The sequence below is a fragment of the Asterias rubens genome, chromosome 5, assembly GCF_902459465.1.
Source record: "Asterias rubens chromosome 5, eAstRub1.3, whole genome shotgun sequence".
Classification (NCBI taxonomy): Eukaryota; Metazoa; Echinodermata; class Asteroidea; order Forcipulatida; family Asteriidae; genus Asterias; species Asterias rubens.
Window position 1 is genome coordinate 13,653,646 of NC_047066.1, and position 22,087 is coordinate 13,675,732.

The following is a 22,087-nucleotide window of genomic DNA, read 5'->3' on the forward strand; positions in this document are numbered from 1 at the left end:
TTCTGATGTCTCAGCCTGTTTAACAACCTCTGGAAGACTGTTCCACAACTGAACTGTGCATATTGGAAAGAGCTGGAACCGTACGACTTGGTTTTGATAACTGGGGGGGTCAAAAGGGATTTATTTGAAGATCGCAGATTCCTGGTTGTTTTGTAAACTAAGCTTTGAAGATAAACAGGGGCAATACCATGGATACATTGATAAGTCAGAACCAAAACTTTAAAATCAATTCTAGCCCGTATTGGTAGCCCAAGAGTTCAAGATCGGTGAAGGATCCACTTCCCAAATCTAATAAATAAAGGAACTATCAAAATTGCATTTCTCTGTTTTTGTGTCAACAATTCCTTTCAACGAGAAATGCTATACATGTAAGCAAGTGCCTAATATTTAATACAACACACACTAAGTAAAATCCAAACAGTTTTCTCCATGAACATAATTAAAAGAACTTACGATTTGCTGAGCTCAGCTCTCCTCCGTGCCTCACCAGATCCAATACATCTGTGCCGCATCATGAGCAGGGAACTCTGGCTGCCTATCGCAAACTGCACACACCTCACACCCAACTGACTTCAAAAACTGGTACTCTGAACATAGTTTCACTTTCTCCAATTCAAATCCCACACTACCACTCTGTTCATTCATGTACACCAGTGACATTCCCAAGACATTCCTGAGGGACTACGCCCCACAGAACACAAGAGACCGACCCTAACAATGCCTTTGTACTTATATTGCAAGTACTGCTGCTGCACAGTAGCGCTTGCACACCTGCCCAAACTATTTACAATTAAGCAGCAGCCGCACAGTAGCACCTGCAGTAGAAATTGTACGTCAGCCAACTCGCAAATACAAATTAATTACAGTAGTAAATCATGGCCCTTCATAGTGGGCCAAGAAAATACAAAATAAAACTTTCAATCAACTTCTACATGTTTGGTTCTAGCTTGGACCATGACTGCTTTGATTTCTTTTAACATAATATTTCAAGTTAGTGAAACAATGGCAAAGTGAAAATGTAGTGAAAAGTGACAGACTCAGTAGTTTGTCAGTTTTATTAACAGTCCATTCCAATTCTCAAAACAATGATAACAAATTTACAGCCAAAAAGGATGCTATCATTTATATACAAAGTACTACAGGATTGCTAAATTAAATTTATTTGTTATAATGTGAAAGCTCATAAGTCGTATCCTCAACCAAAGTATTTCCGACTGAATACTGTCGATTGGTATTTTGATTAAGAAACCTCAAAAATCACTATCGCTTATTTTCAATGGGCCACATTTTTGACCACGTGAGGGTGCTCTAAATCACTTCCAGGGGTATATTCATTTATACCCAATACAGTTATTAAAGACTGGAACACATTACCACCACAGAAATCTAATCCATCAAGCACAATAAGACTTTTAAAGGAGCTGTTATAATCCACCTCTAAAGCAACTTAAAACTATGGCAAAACAAAAGTGACAGAACGCTCATTAAAACTGTGCAGGACGAATCGTGTATAACCCCCGGCAGTGATAAAAACACTTTTGAGAGCGCCCTCACGTGGTCAAAAATAAAGCGCATTGCCACACTTAGAATAAGCAAGAGAATGATTATGCACGAAATTGAAGGCAACACATAATCTGGGATCGTCTTATATCATATATTTTTAAGTTTAGTTGTAAATTGAGGACAGAACCTAATGAATTACCCTTTTAAAGACACTGGACACTGTCGGTAATTGCCAAAGACCAGTCTTTTAAAGTGCCTTTAAAGACCTACCATATAATAACCTTTAAAGGGAGGGTAATTACTCAAACAATTAACGACCAGACAAACTTACTTGGTCAGAGCATTGGAGGGATGTTGATGTTATAAAACATTATTATAAACAACCCTCTTTAAAGTAAAATAGTTTTAGGGACGGAGGTAATTTTTCACCCCAACATTTGAATTTGAGAAAGGCACTGAAGCCTTTCTCATACATCTGCAAGCACACAATCAGTGCCACAGTGGTGTTTTTTCATTTCAATACTTTCCTGCAGGTTTGTTATTTTATGCATATGTTTGGATACTGGTCTTTGGCAATTACCAAAAGTATACCCTGCCATTAACGCTACAGAAGTTTTACATAATTCTATTTTATTGCAATGCCCAGTCGATTATGATACACCAAATATAAATACATCAAAGTACTCTTCTCTCCAGCCAATAAAACCTTGAAGATAATTCATTTCTCTCTTTCCTCTAAGTTCCAGTTTATAATTAACAACCGTCCAAAAATACTCCCCTATATCCAAAATAGAGTGTTCCTGTGTCATTGGGATGTGTTCCACAATTCAATGTCCCAAAATGTCTACCAGACAGATCCATTATTTTGAAATGGGGAAGAAATTGCACCAGTCGTGAGGGTTAGTTTACATTCATTAAAGTATGACATTCATTGAAAACCTGGGAAAAACCCTGTTCAGACACTATAAATTCCCTTCCAGGTGAATTGTATGGTACAAGAATACTACGATACTCACTAGTATCAATCCCATGCACTCCTGCTTGGCCCTGGTCCTTTTCTTGGAAAAGACTGAAAATTCAAAAATATACAAAAAACAAGTGTCAATTAATATATATTTGGTTTGCGGTAACACCACGTGTGTATCTACTTGCCAGATAGATTATGCTCTTTTGAGAACTTGTCTTGCTTTATATTCAACTACCACAGAGTGGATTTTCAGAAGTCGGGAGACTTCTCAGATCTGAAAAGAACTGTCCTGCTTTTGAATTACTACCCTGGGGGTAGGTAAACAACTGGTCAATACTACTACTTTAGCTTTAGTGGATCATAGGGACTTCTCGTTATTAGCTTCACTATCATGGGGTGAGCTGTAATTGGTCTCACAGTTCCACTAGCTTGCTCTTGTCATCGTCGGGAGAATCTCAATTACTAATCAAGGTGGTTTATAATAGCGACGATACCTTGTGTCAGTAAAACCCTTCATAAAGGCACTGGACACTATTGGTAATTACTCAAAACAATCGTTAGCATACAAACTTACTTGGCAAACAAGCAATGGAGAGCTGTTGATAGTATAAAACATTGTGAGAAACAGCTCCCTCTGAAGTAAGGTAGTTGTTGAGAAAGAAGTAATTTCTCACTAAAATATTTGAATTGATTTTGAGACCTCAGCTGAGGTCTCAAAATCAAGCATCTGAAAGCACACAATTTGTGCGACAAGGTTGTTTTTTCTTCCATTATTATCTTGCAACCGCGATGACCAATTGACTTCAAATTTTCACAGGTTTGTTGTTTTATGCATCGGTTGAGATACACCAGGTGAGAAGACTGGTCTTTGACAATTACCAATAGTGTCTAGTGTCTTTAAAGATGCTATGTCAGAAAGGTTTACACACTAACTTGAAAGTAAACAAGAAGATAATACATTGTACAGCATGATTCTGAAGCATTTTAGACACTCGTTTATTCGCTACACCTACCATACAAACGCACGTACAATCACCGCTGTGCCGGCACAATAACATCGTTTGCAATGAGTGTTGCACTATGCGCTGTGTGAATAGGGTGCTTAAGCAAAATAGAGGCTATAAGGACCCTTTTTGTTTGGTTACCTATGTAAGCAAAAAACCTTGCTTAAGCAAGGGTATTAATTGAAAAATTTGCTAGGTGCGCCCGTTAAGCACAAAAAGCTTTTTGAAACTGGGCCCGGCGCTTAAACAGGGTGCTTAAGCAATGGGGCTTTAAGGACCCTTTTTTGCTTGCTTGCCTCGCCGTTTTAAGCAAAAAACCTTACTTAAGCAAGGCTATGAAATGAAAAACTTGCTAGGTGCACAAAATCGACCGTTAAGCAGCTCTATGAAATTGGGCCCAGCTGTTTGAAGCCCCGCCGCGAAATATTACCAAAATAACACATGAATAACTGTTGGAGTCCAATGTGTGTGTGTCATCGTATTTCAGATGAATGGAGGTTAGTCTGAGCAGACCGAGACTTGGTTCTAATTTTGACTACGGCCCAATTTCATAGAGCTGCTAAGCACAACAATTTGCTAAGCATGAAATTTTTGCCTTGATAAAAACCGGATTACTGACCAACTTTTCACGTGATTTTCAGGATAATCAAACAACAGCTGCATACCAGTACCAAGCAATATGCAGCAACTGGAAATTTGGTTGGTAATCCTGTTTTTATCAAGGAAGAAATTTCATGCTAAGAAAATTGTTGTGCTTAGTGGCTCTATGAAATTGGGCCAAGGTCCCTAAGCAAAAGTGTGCAAGATATGGTAAATTTAAGATAGTATATTGCAAGTAACCTTGTTATAGTCAGCATAGTCCAGGGGCGGATTGCACCAAGCGGTCTTAAACCAGTCCATGCGCTATAGCCAGCTAACTTGAGACGCGCTCAGACAATCTTTAATTATAGACCGATTGCAATTGCGCGGTCTATAATTATAGCCAGTCTTAAATTTTAAGTCTGCTATTAGCTGGCTATAATCGGTCTTAGTTTTGTTTTTTAAAGATGGCGCTGTATTTGTTAGTTGTAGACGATTTGATGCAACGAGCTCTACGACGAGACCAAGTATTTAGAGATATATCACACCCATGAGCATTATGATGACGATACATTGTAAATACCTCGTAAATATATGTTTCCAAGAGTGAAAATGATTTGATATCCAATGATTTTAACCTAAGCAATAAGAACAATGCCATAACGCCAGTGCTGCAGATATGCTAAGTATTATGGGACATTTGTTTGTATTCCATTACTTTTCGCCGACTTATCTAAGACCGGCTTATTGCAACAGGTTTAATGACTGACTAAGCTAAGACCATCTAAGGCAGATAGCCGGCTTTAACTGACTGGTCTTAGACTGCTGACTAAGACCGTTTTATTGCAATCCGCCCCTCATTTCCATCGCCCGACATACTATAACCCAGCCTTTAGTGCTGAAGCAGCTCTATTAGGACACTGGACACAACTCCTTTGGATAGTTTACCTTTGGTTGGAATCCATGAAGTGACATACGAGACGCCTCTTGTCGTAACATCTCTTCATAGTCTCTCTCCGCCTGTTTCTCTGCTTCTAGTTCCTGCTGCTGGAGCTTCAGGTTAGAGACCTTCTGATGCTGTCGCTCTGTCATCTAGCAAGAGGAAACAATCTCAAGTGATTAACCACTGAGAAATGTACAACATACTGACAGATTGAAATAAGGGAATAAAAGGGTAGCGACGAGTTCATAAATGGCCGTTTAAAACCGTGTTTAAAACCGGCAGGGTTGTGGTCCGTTTGTGGGAAATCACATCCCTGCAACGATTAAGCAATTTTTACCTGTGCCTCTATCTCCCTCTTTGTTTCCTGTTTCTGCCTCTCTTCCTCTGCCTTCTCTCGTTGAGTCATCTGCTGGACTACTTCCATCTCCCGGACGAGCTCCTCTCTCTCCTGTAGAGACTCTTCTTGACGTCTTCGGTTCTCTTCCATACGGGAGTTAATTTGAGTCTGTTGACCCTGTAGAACCTGCAGTGAAGGAAAACAATACCATAGTCAGTAATGTGTACTATACAGTGTGTCTCAAAAAAAAAGTATACACTTTAGAAATGGCTGCCGAATAAAAAATATATGATTCTGGGGGAAAAGGTTTATATGTATGGATAGTTTATGGACCCAAATTTTATATGATACCAAAAAGTTCGAAAATAATTCATGTTTGGGTGAGCACTGCTCACTTTTGTAAAGGGTATGAAAATTAGGTTGCGCAGTAATTAGCCCTCCAATTTGTGAGAGGTAAGTCCTTTGGAGCTTACAAATCTCACTCCAAGACGTCGGCTACTTATTCTTCAGTGAATTATGTTTTGTATTCGGCAGTCATTTCAAAAGTTTTTATTTTTTATTTTTTGAGTAGTAAAACAGATTATCAAATTGAAAAGGTAAACATGATAGTGTAAAATGACCGACCACCAAGGAATGACTCTCTCGTGCGTGTTATACTCATTCACAAGCTACCTGAACCCCATTTTCTGAGAAGAAAAAAAAAAACCACAATTCACAGGAGCTCATTTTGAGTCTGTTGAACTTGTAGAACCTGATTGAACAGATCATCAAATTGAAAAAGGAAACTTAATGTTGTAAAAAAGACAAAAAAAGTAACAAAAAGGGAGAGCCGATCAAGCAAAGACTTCAACAATTTGTATAATCAGGTGAGGTTTGCGGCAGCACCATGTGTAAATCTTTTTTTGTAGTAGTGTTGGTTCTGAAAAGTGCCAGTGGTTAGCAACTCAACATTTTGATCAGTGTGCTCCGATCGTCTTCATACCAAGAAGCATCAATTGACTTTGCGCTTGACTCCTGCCAAAGATTTACTGGGAAAACAGCCCTGTGACGACAAAATTAGTGTGGAGTAATTTGGGAGGCTAATCATCCTCACTGGCAGCTAAGAGCTGAATTGCGAAGGACGCATCTACAACCTGTTTGAGAAGCAAGCATGTAAGGGAGCCTTTGGCAGCCAGCCACATCAACCCATTATGACCACGGAGCACAGGAAAACCGGATGGTCTGGAAAACCCTTGTGGCACAGCAGGGAGCCACTGCACAACCCAACTCACTCATGGCCCTGGCCGTGTATCGAACCAGGGTTATCTTGGTGAGAGGCAAGCACTTTACGCACAGGCAAACCATGTCACCCACTAGTATTGCATTTGCATATGAACCGGGATCAACTCATAATAACTCTTATAACTGTGCACCAGTGCCATGAACTCATATTAGTGGCAGATGCTGGGGGCTTTTACCATCATTACCCACCTCATTCATGAGTCTCTCTCTGGCTTGTCTTTCTCTTTCCCACTCCCCTTCTCTCTTCTGCCACTCCCTGGCAGCTTCATCCCTGCAAGAATAACAAACAATCAGCTGGGCTTAATTTCATAGATTAAACACAAAAAGAAGCCAGGCACAATCAAATTATGCTAAAATAGCAGTTGTGGTTTTATATTATTTACGACTTGTCCCGCTCAAGACAGGTTTTGTGAAATCCATCCAAGGATGGTTGGGACTCGTCCTAAATCTTAAGATCAATCTTATTGTGAAAACGACCCCTGGACTCAAAACGAGTAAGGATTGAAATGGGTTGTCTCTGTTCGTAATTTCCTGCTGTTACCTCTCCAACCCTATTTCCTGTCCTTATCTGTCGTCTTTTCTTCACATGTTCCTTGTTGTATCAAAATCTTGCTGTCAGTCATCTTTAATCAGGACTACAGGCCTCAAACTTCATCATTTTTAGGGCAAGGCCACTTTGGCCTTGGAGCTGGAGCAAGCCAAATTTTGGGGGGCACCAAGGCCAGTAGATTGGGCACCAAGGCCAAAAATGAAATCTAAAAAAGGGCACCAAGGCCATTAATAAACTATGAGTTGTTAATCAAAATAACACCATAGTGCATTAGTTATCCTGAAAGTTTAATACACAAAATTTAAAAAAATGCATTTGAAAATTGGCCAGAGGTTTCCCTATGGGTGGTTAACCGATGAAACAGTTTGCATGAACAAAATATTGATAAATCATATCTTATTCATGAACAAACCGTAAAACTGCAAGCCACAAGATGTCAACACACTTTCCAGGTTAAAAAGAACACAACATCCACTCCTATGAGTCACAAAACCAAGTCACAAAACCACAAAGACACCCATGCACTGGGCTTGCCTTTTGAGTGAAGCAAAAGTATAACAAACTGAAGAGGATTAACCACAAAGACACAGCACACAGCGCTTTTCTTTTGAGTGGAGCAAAAGTATTACAAACTGAAACAATTGTATAACAAACTGTAGCGGATTAAGATAAGAGTAATTGGGCGTCAATAGGAGTGTCAATCATTCTCCCAGGTGAGGCCTGGATAGTGTATGGGCGCTACATTAAATACAGAAAAGGATCTCCAACTGTCGGCTTCGTGTGTGTAGAAAAGTTTGTTTTCGTAATCATTGACAACTGGGTAAAAAGGTTTCCGTAAAATCGCGGCAGCTGGTGCTTCTAGACAACACTGAAAATGCATTTAACTTCTTTTAAAAAGGGCACGACGGCCAACGGGAATTAAGGGCACGGCAATTATGGTCTTGGAAAAGGTAATTTTTTGAGGGGCACCACGGCCAGAAGCAAGGGCACCGACGGCCATGGCCGTCATGGCCGCCGGGAAATTTGAGGCCTGGGACTATAGTTGCTATGTAGCCTGTATGCCTACATATAGTTCTATTCAACATGTTTAATTTGTTTACTTTTCCTACAGCTAATTTTTTTTTGCATTTATTGTTATGTAATTTGTGAAATGGCCAAATAAAAAATCATAAAATTAAGCCAGCCGTTTCAACGTGTCTGTGTGAAATATCATAAGCCTTTTTGAGATATAGGACACAATGCTACAACACTATAAGCTTTGGGTAAATTTGTGTGTATCAACCAAACCAAACAGTACACTCCTATCACGTCCACCATACCTCAAAAATGCTTATAATAATAATAATATGAAACATTTATATGAAAGTCACTGCTGGGTGGAATCTCATGAAGATACGCATCATAACAGACTTCAAGACTTACTTGTACAGCATGTCAAGTTCTGCTTCCCGGGCCTTCTCTAACTTCAACTGTTCTTCTACGACCTGTTTCATCCACGCTGCATCTGCTTTGGCTTTCTCTCGTCTTGTTGTCTGTATCTGATGATCTTCAGATGCCTTCTCCACTAAAGCAGCAAGAATTTTACGATCTAGCTCCTGTACAAATTAAAGGCGAAGTATACCTTTGGTTTTTGGAATCGTTCGTTTTGGTTTTGATTAATTATCTTATATAGTTGTAGAAAAGAACAGTAAAAAACTAACATGTAAAAATAATTTAATTTCAAAAAGTTGTCGCGTTTTTAAACAGCTTTATGGCTTTATGAAATTGGGCATTGGGGCCAATTTTATAAAGCTTGTTAACGGTAGTCAATTTTTTGTGCTAACTGTAATGAATTACTTTGCTAAAGCGTAAGCATATCTTAGATGTTGGCAAGAAACTCAGGCAGCCATCTTGTGCATTCAGCATGGATTTGCATTGTTCGGCCATGTATACAGTGCTGCAAAGCTGTTAAGCATCAAATACTGATCTGACAAATTTCTTTGCTAAGCAAAAAAAAAAAGTAGTGTACCAGTCAAAACAATGTTAATTTAACAGAATTCTGGCTGGTAACCTGTTTCTGTTAAGCAATAGTTTTCTGTGCTTAGCAAGTTTAGGCCCTGGTCCTGTACCTCGGTCATTATTGAATCTTCACAAGATCAAGTTACTTACCAAAGCTTCCTGGACTTCTTTAGCCCTTCGTCTCAGCTGAGCCTTGTACTGTCTGGTCAACGCTCGAGCCATCTGGGACTTCTTGCGCTCCTCTTCCATGGCCCGTCGCTCCTCGTCAAGCTTGTCTAGTTCCCATTGCTGCCTCAAGAGGGCGTCCTGCTCGTTTTTTAATCTATCCGCCTGCCAAGCAGAAAACAATGAGAGAAATTTCAAATTGACATAGGAGATAATGTATATGATATGATAGTACAGAGGATTTGAAAGTTTGCATGGTGGAAGTTTGACTTAGAGTGGTTTGTGGTAACACCACGTGTATATCTCTTTTAATAGTGGCTTCTCATATATATAGTGCTCATCTCTGTCACTCGGTGGCGCTCAAGGTGCTTCACCATTAAGTATTACTTCCCTGCAAGGTTTTCTTACCATACTCTGCAATCTGGGTTTTATCTTCATTTTCTTATGAATTTGATCTAAGTTATGAAGTAGAATTAAAAATAATAAATTTAGATTTTTGGGGGTTGGAGTTTATAGGCAGTGGACACTATTGGTAATTACTTAAAATAATTATCATCATAAAACCTTTCTTGATTACGAGTAATGGGGAGAGGTTGATAGTATAAAACAGTGTGAGAAACAGCTCCCTCTGAAGTGATGTAGTTTTTGAGAAAGAAGTAATTTTCCACGAATTTGATTTCGAGACCTCAAGTTTAGAATTTGAGGTATCGAAATCAAGCATCAGAAAGCACACAACTTCGTGTGACAAGGGTGTTTTTACTTTCATTATTATCTCGCAAGTTCGAAGACCGATTGAGCTCAAATTTTCACAGGTTTGTTATTTTATGCATATGTTGAGATACACGAACTGTGAAGACTAGTCTTTGACAATTACCAATAGTGTCCACTGTCTTTAAAAAAGAAGAAGAGAATTTTCGGTTAAATACAAAGAAATCACATCCTTCCATGTGTTCATGACTTTGTACCTCTGCTTCTCTCTGTCTCAACTCATTCACTTGATCCTTAAGCTGTCCGGCCAATTCTTTCTCCTCTTGCAGCTTAGTCTCCTGAGACTGCCGTTCCTTTTCCAGGGAGGCCAATCTGTCCATCTCCATCTGATTCTCCATGCGTTTCTGTTCGTTGCGGGCTGTTACCATTTGCTCCCTGTGGGAATCTACTTGCTCTCCCCAGCCATGAATTACATGCTTCTTGTGCATCTCATTTTCAATCTGTAAATAATAAAAAATAATAACAAAAATAAAAAAACAGATTATTATTTTTTGTGGCTGAATACCCTGGACAAGCCTCACTCAACATAATTTGTCACAAGAGTTCCAAAGAAAAAATATTTGAATAACCAGGCCAAGTGCATAGTTCTGTTACACTAAAAACAGCGTTCAGTGAATATGCAGCAAGAGTCATCACGTACACTATAAAAGTTGCAAGTAAGTGTGCCATGGCCGAGTGGTCAAGTGAACTGGACTCAAGCTCTTGACAGCAGAGTGTAGGTTCGAGTCTCGGTCTTGACACTTGTGTCCTTAAGCCAGACACTTAACCATTTTAAGTGGCAAAGCTGTTGGTCCCGTGTTCTGTGAAATGCAGAACCCAGATACACAAGGGGGTGGGGGGGGGGGGGTTGCCCTGTTTTCTGGCATTTTATAAACCCTTATAAGGTTGTAACATAAATGGGTCTCATAGTTAAAAAATACCCTTTTTTTTTTAATTGTCTTGAAATAAATTATAATCAGCGCTTTTAGACGCCCCAAAAAAAAGCACTAGATAAAAAAAAAATCATATTGTTATTAGTAGTAGTACGCCTCCTACATGTATAAACTAGGTTACCCTTCCCATACACTGGTACCACAGACTGCCACAAAGTACCATCCAGGCTATAGCCAATGAGTGTATGGCTTGTGTACTTTGGACTTAGTCTCCATAGGCTCCTGTGGAATCTTGGACCAGGGCCAGTTTGGCAGGAGAGTAAACCGCCAGTGATACTTACATGTGCACAATGTGTGCCTTCATGGATGACCCTTTCTCATATCAGTTTACGGATGTAACAAACGCAAAGCTAGAAATGCACAGAAATGTTGATTCTTAGCTCTTACCTTTCTAAGATCAGGGTTGTTCTGTTTCCAGTGTTCATACATCTTTTGGTCAGCTATCTAAAGATATTAACATAATAAAAATAACTTAACACGATCTTAGCACTTTTAAAAATCCTACTTATTCTATTTTCTATATATTTAGTAAAAAACTGACTGGGTAAATTTATTTCAATTTTTGGGTGAAAAAAGAAAAGTGGACTATATATAATTTGTGTTTGTACCCTTTTACCGATGTGTATTTCAGCACTGATGTGGGAAAGTACTGAGTATACAGTGCTTAATACACAGCGGTGTAAGGGTAATCAACAAACTATTATCTTTATTCCTGATGCCTCATGAAATCGTTGCGATATCCGCTGCTAACAAGATTGAAACAGCTTCTAGCCACTTGGCCAGCTTGGTGGTCTAGTGATTAGACAACTGCTCCAGCAATGCAATAGGTGATTGGTTCGGATTCCATCCGTGTGGTTTGCCTTTTTTTTTTTTTTTTCATAGAACTCTGGAAAGTACAGAGTATAAAGTGCTTAAATAACATTGGTGTAAAAACAAGTTATAAATATAATGTAATAAACAACAAGCATAATTTTGTTGTTTACCTCTTTCCTGGCGGATTCCTTTCTTGTTTTGAGATCATCAGTTCGATCTCTCATGCCCTTGAGCCGTTGATAGTTTCCGGGTGACAGACCTTTTAGTTCTGCCTCATATCTGTCTCTCTCTGTATCCAACAGTTGCTTCAGTTTATTTTTACGAGCTTGAAGTTTTAATCCCTTTATCTCTCGCTCGTCACGCTTCTTGTAAGCATCCATACTGTTTGGGGTTTTTTTCAGGAAAGAAAAAGTAGCACAAGAGAATTAAAGGCACTGGACACCTTTGGTAATTGTCAACGACCGGTATGCTTACCTGGTTGGTGTATCCCAACATATGCATAAAATAATACACCTGTGAAAATTTTTACTCAATTGGTCCTCGAAGATGTAAGAGAATAATGAAAGAAAAAACACCCTTGTTGCATAAATATGTGCTTTCAGATGAATAAAACAAAAGCCTTCAGGCCTAAAGTATTTTAATGTTTGATTGAGAAACTACCTTTCTCAAAAACTACATTACTTCAGAGGGACCCGTTTCTCATAATATTTTATACTATCAACGGCTCCCCATTGCTCGTATGAATGAATAAGCCATATACTGCAAATAAGATTTTAATAATGTCTCGTAGAAAGACTTGCTTAGTCAAAAGTGGCAACATAACATTTGTCACATGATCATACCAGCAATACATTTAATACACAAAATCTTTGACCGTTTCACCACAAAAGAAATTTTTCCCTCTAAAATCAACAACATTTCAATGGGATGTTGACTAAAATGCGATTGTTGAACACAATTATATAGGACAATTACTGTGTTATCAAATGTTTTAACATAAAAGAGACAATCTCGTCATAGAGTCCTCTGTATGTTTTTTTTTTCATACCCAGGGAACGATTTCAGACACGAACTTTGCACAGCAGAATAGGTAGAGACTAAACAAGTTTTGTGTACACTGCATGATCGAAATTTTTTAGTAGCATCTGATACATTGTGTGTAGCATTTTTCTGTGGGTGCGTTCGTTTAGCTTCCCTGGGTCGACCCCGCAGTGCTCACTCGGTGGGCCCCTGACAAGAGCTAATCGAACGATCACACTCGCCCTCTCGTGGTGACGGCATGCACCTCAGGTCGCCCCCAAGTGACCCACTCCACAAGCAGTGCACTGGGGGCTGACCTGGGTGAGTCCCGTCAAAACTATTCGAACGTACCGGGGCAGACCGGGGTCGACCCAGGGAAGCTAAACGAACGCACCCAATGCTATACAGAAATCTTATATGGAAATCTTTTATTTATACCTGTGTTGAAATGACTGGTCTGATGTCCAAGCTCTTTGTTTGGTGCTGGTGACATCAGAGTTCTGGAAGTAGCGAGCGTTGTTTCCCCACTGGTCTCTAAAATCAGCTTCATGTGTGCGTCTGTTTACCATGGACCTCTCTTGTATGTTCTTATAGCGAGCCGTCCAGTAGGCTGGCATTGTTGGAAGTGCCATTTCAGAAGACTACCCTTCCATTTGAATAAAGAGCATGATGTTTTTAAAAACAATATCCAGTATTTAACCATTAAGGGAAACGGACAGACAGGGTAAATTTATAAACATTCTGGGGTTGACTAAGTGGTCAAAGGAAAATTTACCAGAGCAGCGCGTGCTGGCGCTCCGCCAACTGAGTTTTCCAGCCCTGTGTTGAAGTGCATTTGAATTGTAGTTCATAAATAAAGCTTTGGTTGTATTGGAACACAATCGTAACCAGGTCACGTCATAGACATCATGACTTGACTTTAGACCCAGTAACTGGGGCGCTGTACTCCTTTTTTCGAAATTTCAAAAAACGGAGTACAGCGCCCCAGTTACTGGGTCAAACTTGACTTGGGTACAAAGTGAGTGAGATTGAATTCTGATGCCTCGTCATAAAAATATTTAAAAATTATATATATTAAAAAGATGGAGGATTGTTGCATGATCAACAACTCACATATTAAATAACAATATCACTACATTGTTACATTATTAACATTTATATGATTATTAGTATTACATTATTCATTAAATGATTAACAAGCAAGCAATTACTAATTAGCAAGAGCCAAATAAAATGATAATGGATGTCGGACACTTCGTACCCTGGACACTTCGTACCTTCGGGACACTTCGTACCGTAACCAAATTGGTCACTTCGCACCGTAGGCGGTGTACGAAGTGACCATCAGCTGAGTCATTTCGTACCCTCGGCCGAGTCACTTCGTACCTTCACTTTATTAAAATGTGTATTCCTCAATAATTTAATTGAGTACGAAGGTAGGAAGTGTCTCGTGAGAAGGTACGAAGTCACTCGTGAGAAGGTACGAAGTGTCTTGTAAGAAGGTACGAAGTATCCAAGGTACGAAGTGTCCAAAGTCACTTCGTACCTTGAAAATGTACGAAGTGTCCAGGGTACGAAGTGGCAAAGGTACGAAGTGTCCTGACCTGACACCATGATAACCACAACAAATAGAATTAAGTTTTAAAAACTTATATTACTATATAGTTATAGGAAATAATAGTATGAAGTTAAACAATATAAATAGCATTAAAAAATTTGCTTTTTAATTTTAAAAGTAAAAGTAAAAACTTAAATTTTAAAAGATGTTTGTTGTTGTTGGACAACCGCCGAAAACGCGCAGTAAATAAATGCGCAGCTGAAGTACAACCGGCACAGCCCTTCACTAGCGCACGGGCATACCTCATAATGCGTGCGCCATTCGAAAATGATCTCATTCAACTTGCACAATTTTTTAGAAAATTTAGAAATTGCTTTTAAAGAATTCCATGAAATTTGCTGTTAAATTCTAGTTAAATGATAAAAATTGACATGCTCTTTCCCAATTCACTGAAACTTAGTTTACATACCTTCAAACTACCTTGATAAATGCAGTTATTTAACCGTCTGTTGGAAAGATTTAAAACTGTGCGAGTGGTGCCAAGTCAACGACGTGACCCGGAATAAAAACTTCGGCAGTTGACCTTTACATATTCGTTTGTTTGTTAAGCAAGTTGATTACTATTAAAAACAAATAATTTAAACAAAAAAAGCTAGAAAACACAACTTTGAAGGTAATTAAGGTCAAATTATTACTTAAAATATTTACCTGCAATTTTTTTATTTTTTTTAAACCTGCAAAATCTGTCATTTTCTGATATAAAATGTTGGTTTTGGTAGCGCTGCATGTCAGGGTGAGAAACCCATGCGCCAACATCCGGTCTCTTTTATCCAAGATGGGGCCCAAAGCTCGCAAGGAAGGTGAGCCATTCCTCAAATAATTCCACATTTTACCCCTTTGTGATTTAAGAACCCCAATTAAAATCAAACCATTGTATCTCTCTGATGTATTTACTCTAACAGCTGAACGATGTAACATTGGTGTTTTTTTCTTTTGTGAATAATCAATGATTTTGAGGCGTTACGTTGGGTCACGTTACAAATTTACACGCAATGCCAATGGCAATGCATGCCGTGGCACTGCACGATCGGTGCAGCGGCATGTGATGTACACATGCAATGTATGTTCTTCTTGTCGTCTGTAATTGTCAGTCCCGCCTTAAAGCGCTCCCTCTTTTTTGTGGGTTGGGTGGTTTTTTGCTATGGGGTGGGTTTCAGGGGACATTTCTTGTGACAGGACGGCTTTGTAGAGGTGCTGGTCACCTGTTCCTCCTCGTCACTCACTGGCTTGGTATTTTTTATAGCTAATTTGATTCTTTATTTCTTTATGTATCGATTTGTATTTCTATATTTTTATGCCAGTGTAAAGTCTAATAAAACTAAAACTAAAACTACATCATGTACACACACGGATCTACATTTCCCCGTATCTTTGGCCTCATTCACCCTCCTTAGCCTGACCATCTCATGCACCAGGCCCTGGGTTGGGTTGTTTTCATGGATTATTAAAAAAAAAAAAAAATAAATAAATAGCAAGCGAAGCGCACTTCATTTCACTTTTTTGTCATTAATTACTGTGCTGTGTAAAATAAAAATCGGGGTAAAACCACAAGGTTTATCGCGAATAGCAAAATATCAAGAGAGGGCGCTGTTGAACCCACACAAAGGTACAGGCGTTGCGTGCGCGAGTCGTAGAAACTGCATAGAAACCACCCCATATTCCTTCCCACAATGCATTGCGTTTCTGAATCGTGATAAACCTTATTATTGGGTTATTTTTCTTGACATGCTTGACAACACTGCTCGCTCGCTGACTACACACTCCAGTTTAGTTCGTTTTACTTTTGGACATGAGTGCGCAACGACGAACGATGTTGGTCGGTCAGTTCGTACCCAAGCCAAGCCCAAGTCACTTCGTACCCAAATTGATGTACCCGTACCAACCGTCCCGTACCCAGGTCACTTTGTACCCAAGTCATTTCGTACCCAAGTCACTTAGTACCTCAATTACAATTGTCTGACTCGGAAGTGGCTGGCCTTCATTTTTTTCTTTCATGTGGACATAGACACCAATTATATTTCATGGTTATTAAAAATGACCTGCAGGAATATCAGAATAAATGTTCCTCACTAACCTTTGTAAAAATAAGTGTCCAGTTATTATTACTATAGCTGAATTAATGTTTTTCACTTCGACGCAATTTTCTTTGATGAAGGGCTCCGATGGAGAATGGCACGCATTGAGGGCATATTTTGTATGAGCTTTTCCTCCGTATATTGCTACGTTTTCTGTTTGAAAAACTCTCCTAAAAAGTGAATGTTTTATTTACTGAAAACCAGTGCCGACAACAAAAAATGAATCCCCAACCTAAGGTTTGAAAAAAAAAACTAAGGTTATTAAGGTTGCTTTCAAAGTGTTTCCTCCGCCTCAACAACCGTACCCAATTTATTCGCGTATGACTTGACTTAAGTATGACGTGACAATGTGTGCGTCAATGACCTGTTTTTAGAGATCTAAATTTAGTGTTTAGGTACCAACTCAATAAGAGTAAGTAACTTTAAAAACGTGGAAACATCCATTGACAAAAATGAAATAAATCCCTTACAAAAATGTGGCTGGATACAGAAATTTTTCCGTGAGTTTTAACGTACATTTTCAACAGGTTTTCAGTAAAGTAGTTCCTAAAAAAAAACATTTTGTCATGAGGAACGCTATTGAAAATAATGACTCCTTAAAAATGTATATTTTGGCATCAGAATCGAAAGCAAACTTCTTTTGATTGTATCTCACCTGAGCTAAGTGATTGTATCACAAAAGTCATCGATTTATTCTTTCCTATGACAATACAGCACAGCGTAAAGCTGGGAAGAAGGGACCTGCACAGGTCGAGTCTGCTGCCAAGGTTGAAGCCAGAGCTAAGGCTGAGGCTAAGGCTAAAGCCAAGAGTGATGCACTCAAGGTAAGAATGCAGGATGCAGCAGGGCTTGCCCCTTGTAAATGTTCAGTGACTGGCCAGAAGAACCAGTTTTAGCTTGTCGTTTTGCTAGTATGTCAACTTTGTCACTTGAGTTTATATTTGGAGTGTATTTTTTACTGATATTCGGGTGTTTTAACTGGCATTTGGCAAGGGGTTGTCACTATAGTCTATATTTGGAGTGTATTTTTTTTACTGGTATTCAGGTGTTCTAACTGGCATTTGGCAAGGGGACCACTGGCAGGCCTGTATGCTTTGTTTTTGAAAGGGCAAGGGCACCGATGCAATTATCCTTGTTAACAGGCACCCTAAAGGGAAATTGTAAATTTCTACTGGAGCTTTTCAAGGGCACTAAGGCAATGACCTGGGGCATGGAGGCAATCCCCTTTGTTGCCTCTGTGAAGTATTAGGCCTGTGTAAGAACGTAGCCATATGCAAAATGGAGAAACAAACTCATGCCTGGGTTGTGAGAGATGAGACAATAAATGTTTAAGTGAAATAGTACTGCCTTTCAAATCATGTGTTAACCCTTCTCAACATTTTTGGTTCGCTGCTTGATGTAAAGGTATGTATTGAATAATTTTGTGTTGCTTTCTTGGTTAGGCAAAGAAGAACATCCTTCGTGGAGGAATTGCCACTCGCAAGAGGAAGGTGCGCACACAGGTGACCTTCAGACGTCCCAAGACCCTGAAGACTCCCAGGGCCCCCAAGTACCCACGCAAGAGTGTTCCTAGCCGCCCAAAGTGAGTCGTCCGATATTAAATGGAATATCTGTGCAAAGTCATTTGGGACCCCATTGTACAGCTTTAATGAACAATTTGTTATTAGTGTGTGAGACAAATCTGGGCCCATTTTCATAGAGCTGTCTAAGCAGACTATAGCTCAACAATTGTTGCTCAACAATTGTCTGCTAAGTGGTGTTTGCAGCTTTGCATGGTGTGAAAAATAGGATAAGAAATTATTAACTTGTGGGTTCAGCCATGTGTAAAATCTCTTTAGGAGGATTGGGCCTCTGAAAAGAGCCGGTCTGCTAAGTGGTGTTTGCAGCTTTGCGTGGTGTGAAAAATAGGATAAGAAATTATAAATTTGTGGGTACAGCCATGTGTAAAATCTCTTTAGGAGGATTGGGCCTCTGAAAAGAGCCGGTGTGATCTCAACGTTTCGAACAGTCTACTCTGCTCTGCTCGTCTTCACTCCTGCAAAAAAAGAGAAATAAGGGTACCAGTCATAAATTGTACATTTTTTGGAAATCCTATTCTGGTAAGCATAGTTCTGTTGGTGCTAAGCTACTTTGATATTAAATTTGCCCTACAGGCTTGACCAGTTTGTACATTTTTTGGAAATCATATTCTGGTAAGCATAGTTCTGTTGGTGCTAAGCTATATTGATATTAAATTTGCCTACAGGCTTGACCAGTTCACCATCATCAAGTACCCTCTGACCACCGAGAGTGCCATGAAGAAGATTGAGGAGAACAACACGCTGGTCTTCATCACTGCCCTCAAGGCCAACAAGTTCCAGATCAAGACAGCCGTCAAGAAGCTGTATGACATTGATGTTTCCAAGGTCAACACACTCATCAGGTGAGCTCTTCATTAATATATATTCATATATGCAGGTGCTGTCAATGAATATTCATAGGCATGAGTCGTCTATGACCCAGAGAATAATTCAGTCCTTGTATAGGGCACTGATAAAGGGGTGTTTGCTTAAAGCCATTGGACACTTTCGGAACAGAAAAAATAAATAAAAGTTCACAGATTTACAAATAACTTACAGGGTTTAAAGAAGGTAATGGTGAAAGACTTCTCTTGATATTCCATGAAATGCTTTACTTTTTGAGAAAACATTAAAACAATATAAATTCTCGATATCGAGAATTACGGGTATATTTTAAACACATGTCATGACACGGCGAAACGTGCGGAAACAAGGGTGGGTTTTCCCGTTATTTTCTCCGACTCCGATGACCGATTGAGCCTAAATTTTTACAGGTTTGTTATTTTATATAAAAGTTGTGATACACGAAGTGTGGGCCTTGGACATTATTGTTTACCGAATGTGTCCAAAGGCTTTAATACCAATGTGGAGATTTGAAGGGATTGTGTATTATGCAGTCTGGTATTATGTTTGGTAATTGGAACCCACTGTTTGTTTCAATCCTCTATAGTTGTAGATATATACCACAAAACTAACCTGTGATACTTTCATTTCAAAAGGTGGTAGCGTTTTTGAGATACTGCTAAAAATCGTCAGCAATGTATGTCCACGTAGGAAGAATAATCTGCGATTGGAAAACACAAACTAATCAGTAATGCCGGTCAGATTCAAATATTCGGGCAAAAAAAGTGATATTTTTTTTTTCCAAAACCACAGTACTCCAAATTTGTTATACTATCCAAAACTCCTGTACTTCCCACCGAGTAAGTTTTCATTGTCAGTAATTGTCAGAGTCATTGCCAAATGTAACAGATCCTCTGAAGTTATACAAGTACAAATTGTTTTTTCTTTCTTTTTAAAGACCTGATGGACAGAAGAAGGCGTACGTCAGACTAGCCCCAGACTACGATGCCTTGGACATTGCAAACAAGGTAAGAGTTGTACATCACGTCTAAATAATGGTAGACCATGGCTGAATAACACAGGCATGATAATCTTCCTACTTTAGTCTCATTATTTTGCTAGTGGAAACATCAGGAAAAGCTGTGATTAAATGGCCCGGAAAAGTCTGTTAAATCCTACACCATACATACAAGTAGGTCATCAGCCCTAGTACACACAAAAACTGTACCACTTGTTTTCCCAAGGACCAAATAGTATACCTGATAAAAGTCATGAAGCTTGGGATTTGATTGGCTACCGTATTCTTTAAAAACTTGAGTGCAAATGTACTAAGCAGTTGGAGTCATTTGATTGTATGAAGCCATGCACTTAACTGTATGTTTTCAACCACACAAAACGAGTCTTTCGTATTCACATCATTCTTGCATAAGTACTGGCTTCAAAAGGAAAACAAAATTCGAAAGAAAATTCCTTGGTAATTACTTGAAGAGATGGGACCCTACAATTAATGTGGCTTGACTGCGTTGCACTTACCAGGAATTTATGAAAAACCCTAAAACGCCAAACCACACAAGAATTTGTAGTGTTTTTCAATTTGTATGGGCATCCATGAAAGTAAAAACAAAACAAGGAAATATTGCATTTCTGACTTGTTTAATAAAATCGTAAAATCTTGAAAAGAAACACTGTTATTTAAATTTTCAATTCTCATACCTTTTTCAGATTGGAATCATCTAAACTACTGGAACATTATGGTTCAACGCAAGGAAGGGGACAGCACTTGGGAATTCATTTTCTCTCTTTATGAAGAAAAATAAAAACATAGATTCAACTAGATATGTATGAAATTGTTCAATAAATCACCTTTAAAAACTGTGATAAAAAATTGAAGTTTATGCTTTGTTTCTTTGAAGTCATTGTCAATGTATTTTGGTATTGTCTGAGCTTCTTGCAAGGAGAGTTGATGAACGAACATTACCATGCTTGGACTTAAACTGAGGCTATACTGAGCTCCGTCACTAGCCCCTTCAAAAGTGTCCAGTGCCTTTAAAGGAACACGTTGCCTTGGATCGGTCGAGTTGGTCTTTGAAAAGCATTTTGTAACCATTTGTTATAAAATACATATGGGTAGAAAGATGTTGTAAAAGTAGAATCCACACAAACATGCCTCGAAATTGCACGGTTTTCCTTTTACCTTGTCGACTAACACGGTCGGCCATTTATGGGAGACAAATTGTTGACTCTCATAAATGGCCGATGGTTTTAGTTCGCAAAGTAAAAGGAAAACCATGTATTATACATGTACTTTTAAAACATCTTTCCATCCCGGAACAGACAGTTACAAACACTTTTTATAGACCAACTCGTCCGATCCAAGGCAACGTGTTCCTTTAACATGCCTTTTTGTATGTGCAATGGAAGACTTTTGGACGGTCCTTAAATAATATCAAAGTCTTATATAACGCACGTATCTACCAACAATATACTCGAGGCGCTTATACACATTTATACAGAAAGATGGGTTATTGAAGTTATGAACTCTTGAGACCCAAGGTTTACATGTACAGGGTGCTACATGTAGTTCTTGCCATTATAGTGGGCAGGCCTCGGACCTACTTGGCACTACAAAGCATGTGAAAAGGACTGTTGTGTCTGATGGTGCCAGCATCTCATAAGTCTCTTATTACTTTCCGAAAATGGCAATAGTGGCCAGGTTTGACAGTTAGGCAAGGGATCAATCAAGACTAATGCAAAGTGTAATTTGGAAGCAGGACATTCTGGTTTGGGCATCGAGCATAAATTATAATTCATAAATACGGACAGTTTGGCTATTCCTATTGGTGGAGAGCGCCTCACGTTTGTGTGTATAAACCTTTGTTTATGACCAGTAAAAAGTGTTGAAACATGGGCATGACACGCGAGCTTGCACGTGTGCTTGTAAGACAGTTTCTTCATTCCTATTGATCGAGAGCAACGACTGGGACAGTTGTGCCACATCACGCGATACGCACGACGCGCACAGCATTCCCTTGTAAGGAGTTATTAGAGATAGTCATTACATGGTGGTACCGCAAACCTTTCTATCTATATCGTATTTCCACCATGCAAAGTTTCAAATCCTACTTATAAGGA

The 22,087-nt window shown here is 39.1% G+C and overlaps 2 protein-coding genes across 3 annotated transcripts; one reads left to right on the forward strand and one right to left on the reverse strand.

Moving 5' to 3' along the window:
• Positions 1-2,024: 2,024 nt before the first annotated feature.
• On the reverse strand, positions 2,025-14,973 carry LOC117290236 (trichoplein keratin filament-binding protein-like). Of its 2 annotated transcripts, none has more exons than XM_033771510.1 (11): positions 14,888-14,973; positions 13,299-13,501; positions 12,011-12,221; positions 11,415-11,471; positions 10,293-10,535; positions 9,313-9,492; positions 8,587-8,759; positions 6,804-6,885; positions 5,334-5,519; positions 5,002-5,145; positions 2,025-2,572 (listed from the first exon to the last, which is right to left on the reverse strand). In XM_033771510.1, the coding sequence occupies exons 2-11, from the start codon at positions 13,490-13,492 to the stop codon at positions 2,525-2,527; spliced, it is 1,518 nt and encodes a 505-aa protein (XP_033627401.1). In that variant the 5' UTR covers positions 13,493-13,501; positions 14,888-14,973; the 3' UTR covers positions 2,025-2,524. The 2 variants fall into 2 exon arrangements, with proteins under 2 accessions (XP_033627401.1, XP_033627403.1); XM_033771512.1 differs by having other exon boundaries at positions 13,299-13,506.
• A 248-nt stretch (positions 14,974-15,221) lies between these two features.
• Positions 15,222-20,760, forward strand: LOC117290237 (60S ribosomal protein L23a-like). Its single transcript, XM_033771513.1, has 6 exons — positions 15,222-15,278; positions 17,268-17,377; positions 17,996-18,135; positions 18,799-18,975; positions 19,914-19,983; positions 20,678-20,760. Exons 1-6 carry the CDS (start codon positions 15,254-15,256, stop codon positions 20,690-20,692), a joined length of 537 nt encoding a protein of 178 aa, XP_033627404.1. The 5' UTR covers positions 15,222-15,253; the 3' UTR covers positions 20,693-20,760.
• Positions 20,761-22,087: the final 1,327 nt, after the last annotated feature.